The sequence below is a fragment of the Nematolebias whitei genome, chromosome 9 (genome assembly GCF_014905685.2).
Source record: "Nematolebias whitei isolate Nwh7 chromosome 9, NemWhi1, whole genome shotgun sequence".
Classification (NCBI taxonomy): Eukaryota; Metazoa; Chordata; class Actinopteri; order Cyprinodontiformes; family Rivulidae; genus Nematolebias; species Nematolebias whitei.
The window spans coordinates 49,883,934-49,890,452 of NC_056506.1; the positions used below are offsets into that span (position 1 = coordinate 49,883,934).

General features: G+C 48.5%; 1 protein-coding gene across 1 annotated transcript in view; it reads left to right on the plus strand.

The window, feature by feature from the left end:
• efr3a (EFR3 homolog A (S. cerevisiae)) overlaps positions 1 to 6,519 on the plus strand; it is a gene marked incomplete in the record, with an annotated part of 80,028 nt that overhangs the window by 67,135 nt on the left and 6,374 nt on the right. Inside the window, 4 exon segments of the mRNA XM_037682454.1 lie at positions 1,779 to 1,830; positions 3,354 to 3,526; positions 3,608 to 3,683; positions 4,693 to 4,854. Of these exon segments, the coding sequence (XP_037538382.1) occupies positions 1,779 to 1,830; positions 3,354 to 3,526; positions 3,608 to 3,683; positions 4,693 to 4,854 (463 nt within the window).

Genomic DNA, 6,519 nt, shown 5'->3' on the forward strand with positions numbered 1-6,519 from the left:
AGAAACCGTCTTGCTGACTCTGGAGTTCATCAGAAACCGTCTTACTGCCGCTGGAGTTCATCAGAAACCATCTTACTGACTCTGGAGTTAATCAGAAACCATCTTACTGACTCTGGAGTTAATCAGAAACCGTCTTGCTGACTCTTGAGTTCATCAGAAACTGTCTTACTGGCGCTGGAGTTAATTAGAAACCATTTTGCTGACTGTTAAAACTAAACCAGAGAAACAAATGAGTCTCGTTCAGCAGAAATCCACTTTCTTCAACTTGCCTGAATCAGGTCTAGGAGGAAACAGTTGTCCGTCCTCCACAGCAACGTGCTACTGCTCATCCTGGATGAACCTAAGGTGTTCCCAGACCAGAGAGAACGGTCTGACCCCAAGAAATCCTCCTGTGGGAGGTGTCCTATTCAGATGTCTGGACAACCTCTGCTGACCCCTGTTAACCAGGAGGAGCTGTAATTTGAGTTCTTGAGCTCGACCACCTGCCACATGGAGTTCATTTCAGCCTCTTGGATCCAGAATCCAGTTTGGTTGTCCTCTAGGATCAAATGTCCGGCTTTTAATGGGAGATTTGGTTCAGATCCAACCTCTTGTTCTGGAGCACGGAGGTCCAGACATCTCTCTCCACAGCCACCTCTTCCAGCTCTTCTGGGAGGACTCCAAGCTGTTCCAAGACCAGCTGAGAGACGTAGTCTCTTCAGAGTGTCCTTGGTCTTCCTGGGGTCTTCTTCCAGGTGAACGTTGGAACATCTCCCTATGGAGGCGCTCAGGGTCCGTCCTCACCAGGTGTCTGAACCACCTCACCTGGCTCCTCTGGATGTGGAGGAGCGGCGGTTCTACTTCTGGAGAACTGAACTCCTCACCCTCTCTCCAAGCGAGTCCAGCTACCCTGCAGAGAGAACTCATTTAGATCTCCTGGATCCAGGATCTGGTTCTTTTAGTCGTGACCAGAGGTGAGGGAAACGGAGAGCTTCTCCTGCAGCTCAGCTCCTTCTTAAACCTTTAGCTGAGAAAAAATGTTTAAAAACATCTGGAGGCGCAATCACAAGTGACGAGGAGAAAACTCTACAACTCCAGATTCTTGTTTTAAGCTGCAGCTTCAGCATCCAGTAAGGAACATGTTGAGATGTTCCCTCTGAGTCAGGGCTGAATATGTTGAGATGTTCCCTCTGAGTCAGGGCTGAACATGTTGAGATGTTCCCTCTGAGTCAGGGCTGAACTCCTTGAGATGTTCCCTCTGCAGATGAATAAATCAAACCTTCAGCTGCTTAATTCTGTCCTCGGCTGCTTCTCCTGGACGTCCTGCAGAGCTTCGGCTCCTGCTTCACTGAGATGAAAACCTTCAGCTCGGTGCCTCGGGAGGCGAACAGATAATCCCAGATCAAATGAGCACCGTCCTGCTCCTCCTCCTCCTCCTCCTCCTCCTCCTCCTCCTCCTCCTCCTCCTCGCAGCCTGTCGGAGTTTGGTTCAGAACGTTTCTCCTGCGGCCTCATTCAGCCGAACTCAAACCTGAACCCGTCGATGAGTCGGACGTCACGCCAGAAGGATCCGTCGTGTTGGGATGACTCGACAAAACGCAGCTCAGCGTCTGTCGGTCTGACCGAGTCGAGCCGTTTGTCAGTGGCGGCCATCTTGAATGAGGTCGACTCCCAGTTAAATGTCAGTTCAGGTGAAAACGTTTCCAGAGCGTTCAAACTGGAGCGTCGTGTCTTCACGACTCTGACCTGCAGCTGAAGTTTACCTTTAGACTTTTATTTAGTTTCTGTTTGTGTTCCAGGCATCAGGGAACCAAGAGGATCCAGACCATGCTGCTCAGCTCCCTGATCATGGTGAGTCCAGGTCTTGGACCCGTCTGGGCCGTCAGATTAAATAATCTGTCCTCTGCTGCGTTAGCTGCTGGTTCTGGATCAGTTTCACAGACGTGTTGATCATTTTACCCAACGATCAATAAATAACGAGGGTCTGTTCTAATTCCAGTTCATTAAAACATTTCGGCTGTTGTGTTCGCTGCGCGTCAATAAACTCAATCAGGTTTTTATTAACAAACATTTAAGATGTCGATCAAAGGGTTTTTACACAAAACATGAAAAAAAAAACATTAAAAGTGTCTAAAAACAAAATAAATATTAATAAATTCTGTCCGAGCTGAACCACTTCGCTGAAGAAGCTAAAATTGAGCTGTTAAAAGTAAAAGTAGCTAAAGAAAGGAAAACTAGCTAAAAGCAAAGAGTGGCAGAAAGTTAGCTAGAAGATAAGAGAAACGCTAGCTAAAGAATAGCTAAAAGCTAAAAGTAGCAACAAACAACTTAAAAGCAGCAAAAGCTTAGCTTAAATCGCTAACATGAGCTAACACCAGGTAAAAGTAGCAAAAAGCAACTTTAGGCAACTTCAAGGTGAAATCATACTAAAGTAGCTAAAAGTTACAAACGGTTTATTTGGCTGCAAAGGGAAAGCTAAAAATAGCTGAAAAGAGGCAATAAGTGAGCTAATAGTTGCTAAAATGTAGCAACAAGCGAGGAAAAAGTAGCTAAAAAAGTGAAAGTAACGGATTTTAAAGATTTTGTATTTTTATGGGAAAGTCTAAAAGTCACAGCTGAACCTCCTGAAAGAGCTAAAAGTTTTCTTGTCGACTGAATTTACAAAAAAATAAAAACATTTGTACAAATGAAACTGCAGAGAAATAAACGGCTACATTTTATGAATGATGACTCAGCGAACAAACTTAAATAAATAATAATAATTAATTAGTTATAAATAATAATTAATTAATCAATTAATTAATGTCTGAAAACGTTTTATTTTCAACGCTGAATGAAAAGTTTTCCTCCAACATGTAAAAGATTAAAATGTTTAAGTTTAAAGCCTCGTGCTTCTGGATGAACGGTGTTTGACCGACACCAGGAGGTTCTGGTGGTACCATCAGAACCGGCAGAGATCCAAACGCCCACGCTCGTCTCTGAAACCCGCTGGAGGCTCAGACGCTTCCTGTCGGCCGCCCCTTCACTCGGCTGCAGCCGGGGGAGGGGTCAAAGGTCATTGCAGGTGGGGGCGGAGCCTCAGCTGTGCCAGTCAGTTGAACCGGGCTTTAACGGCCGGCGCCGCAGACCGGAGGGTTGTTGGTCGTGTGAAGGTTAAAGCTGCTTCGGCTGCAGGGAGCCGAACACGAGCCGAATTCTGCCCAAAGGTTCTGCAATAAAAACCCGGTTTTAAATTCTGCCCTTCAGGATTTTATCTGGACTCAGAAACCAGAACCAGAACCAACTAAAATACATTATTAGAACCATCTGGACCTGTTCCTCAGCCCCACCTCCTCCTCTTCTTCCTCTCCTCCTGTTCACCTCCTCCTCCTCAGGTGACCTCTGGCTTCAAGTCCAAGTCCATGACGGCGGCGCTGCCCCCCTCCTTCCTGGACCCGCTCTTCTCCGTCTCTCTGATGGAGGACGTGGAGCTGAGGCAGCTGGTGCTCGAGATCCTCCACAACATCATCGATCGCCACGACAACCGCGCCAAGCTGCGCGGCATCAGGTACGGAACCGGACCCACAGCCGGACCGGCGGTTCTGCCAGAACCGTCCTGGTTTCACAGCGGACGTCTGTTCTGTTACAGGATCATCCCGAACGTCGCGGCGCTGAAGATCAAACGGGAGAAGATTTCCAAACAAGACGTGGGATTCATAAAGAAGGTAGAACACGACCCGGCGCCGCTCTGACCCGGTTCTGACCCGGCGCCGCTCTGACCCGGTTCCGTATTAGATCTAACAGAATCCAACCGTAATGGTTCAGTTCGGCCTTCGCCCTCCATTAACCTTCAACTCGAGCTGCCGCTCGACACGTTTATTTTACAGAGTCCGTCTGCGGTCACCATCAGACCCGGTTCTGACCGGGCCGGTTCATTCCAGAACCAGCTGGATCATCTTTCTGTTGGAATTTATATTTTTAACGTCATCGCTTCTAAAATCCCTTTTAGACGGAGACGAGCTGCTGCTCGTCATTTTTACCACTTCCTGCAGACTTTACGCTTCTTCAGCTGTTTTTATAACTTTTAGCTGTTCACCTTCAAAACAGTTTTATTTCTGCTTCAGCTTTTAGCTGCATTAGCTTCTACTTAGCTGTTTTGATCATTTCAGCTAGCCTTTTGCTACTTCTAGCTTTTATCTGTCTTTTAACTTTTTGCCTCTTTCTGCTTATCTTTGGTTGCTTTCAGATAGCATTTCGGTACATTTAGCTTTTAGCCATTGTTTTGCTACTTTGGCTTTTTGTTATTTTAGCTGACCTTTAGCCTTTAGCTAGCCTTTTTCAACTTTTCACTGATCTCTGTTGCTTTCAGCTCACATTTGGTACATTTAGCTTGTAGTTAGCCTTCAACTACATTTAGCTTTCAGCTGTTGTTTTGCTTCTTTTAGCTATAGTGTTTATTTTTTAACCCTCCTGCTGCCCTTGGATCAAAATGACCTGCGAGGCCTCAGATCATTTTGATCCAAGGGCAGCAGGAGGGTTAACGGCTGTTTTAGCCTCTTCTGCAGATTTCAGCTGATGTTCAGCGCTCAGATACCCCCCCCCCCCCCCAAAGACTTTATTTTTATTTTTATTATCATAAATTTATTTCCTGGAGTGTAAAACAGTTTGTTGATGAAAAATTAATGTTTGTCTTCAAACCCGTTTTAATCCAGAAGTATTTTTCGGCTCCTCCAGCACGGCCAGCAGCTCTACCGCCACGTCTACCTGGGCTGCAAAGAGGAAGACAACGTCCACAAGACCTTCGAGCTGCTCTTCACCACGCTCGCCATCCTGACCATCGAGCTGGCCAACGAGGAGGTCGTCATCGACCTCGTCCGGCTCGCCGTCGCTCTGCAGGTGAGGTTCTCCTGAACACCTTTCAAGGTTTCAGCTGCTGTTCGACTTCAGTCCACGTCTTTGAGGAGCCGAGACTCTGAGGTCAATGAGGACTCTGAGGGTCTCTGAGGACTCTGAGGTCTTTGAGGACCATGAGGGTCTCTGAGGATTCTGAGGGTCTCTGAGGATTCTGAGGGTCTCTGAGGACTTTGAGCGTCTCAGGACTTTGAAGGTCTCTGAGGACTCTGAGGATCTCTGAGGGACTCTGAGGACTCTGAGGACTCTGAGGGTCTCTGAGGAGTCTGAGGGTCTCTGAGGAGTCTGAGGGTCTTTGAGGACTCTGAGGGTCAATGAGGACTCTGAGGGTCTCTGAGGGACTCTGAGGACTCTGAGGGTCTCCGAGGTCTCTGAGGGTCTCAGGACTTTGAGGGTTTCTGAGGACTCTGAGGGTCTCTGAGGGACTCTGAGGACTCTGAGGGTCTTTGAGGACTCTGAGGTCAATGAGGACTCTGAGGTCTATGAGGATTCTGAGGGTCTCTGAGGACTCTGAGGTCTATGAGGACTTTGAGGGTCTCTGAGGACTCTGAGGGTCTCTGAGGACTTTGAGGGTCTCTGAGGACTTTGAAGGTCTCTGAGGACTCTGAGGATCTCTGAGGGACTCTGAGGACTCTGAGGGTCTCTGAGGAGTCTGAGGGTCTCTGAGGACTTTGAGGGTCTTTGAGGACTCTGAGGGTCAATGAGGACTCTGAGGGTCTCTGAGGGACTCTGAGGACTCTGAGGGTCTCTGAGGTCTCTGAGGGTCTCAGGACTTTGAGGGTCTCTGAGGACTCTGAGGGTCTCTGAGGGACTCTGAGGACTCTGAGGGTCTTTGAGGACTCTGAGGTCAATGAGGACTCTGAGGTCTATGAGGACTTTGAGGGTCTCTGAGGACTCTGAGGGTCTCTGAGGACTCTGAGGGTCTCAGGACTTTGAAGGTCTCTGAGGGTCTCTGAGGACTCTGAGGGTCTCTGAGGACTCTGAGGGTCTCTGAGGGACTCTGAGGGGCTCTGAGGGTCTCTGAGGGACTCTGAGGGTCTCTGAGGAACTCTGGAGGTCTCTGAGGGGCTCTGAGGACTCTGAGGGTCTCTGAGGGTCTCTGAGGACTCTGAGGGTCTCTGAGGGGCTCTGAGGACTCTGAGGACTGGAGTTACTGTCACACGTCAGGTTTCTGTTTCTTCCATCTTTGTTTGGGATTACACCGGTCAACCAGAGTCTAATCTGGGCTGCAAGCTGGTCCTTCTGCGTCCAGTTTTTTCTTGACCAAATAAATGGACTTCCTTTTTATTCCATCAGAACCTGGACCGGCTCAGCAGCCGTCCTGCGGTCCCACGTGTGGAGTTGAGTTTTGGTATTCAGTTCTCCGTGACGAGAGCTGTCACCCTGGGGTTGTTACCGCGGCAACAACCTTTATGCTGACGGTGTGAGGGTGCAGTCAACAAGCAGAAAGTCCTCCTGCAACCTTTTAGGGTCCGGATCTTCTGATCTTTGGAAATCTTCCTCTCCAGGGATTAAAACCAGCTGAGACCCAGAGAGTCTGCAGGAGGCGTCGCTGCATGTTTCACAAACGAGAGCATGAAGCAGCAGCAGCAGCTGGACATGTAGCAGCCGGGTGGAGTTAATGACACTGACGAAGCAGCTGCAGCAGCT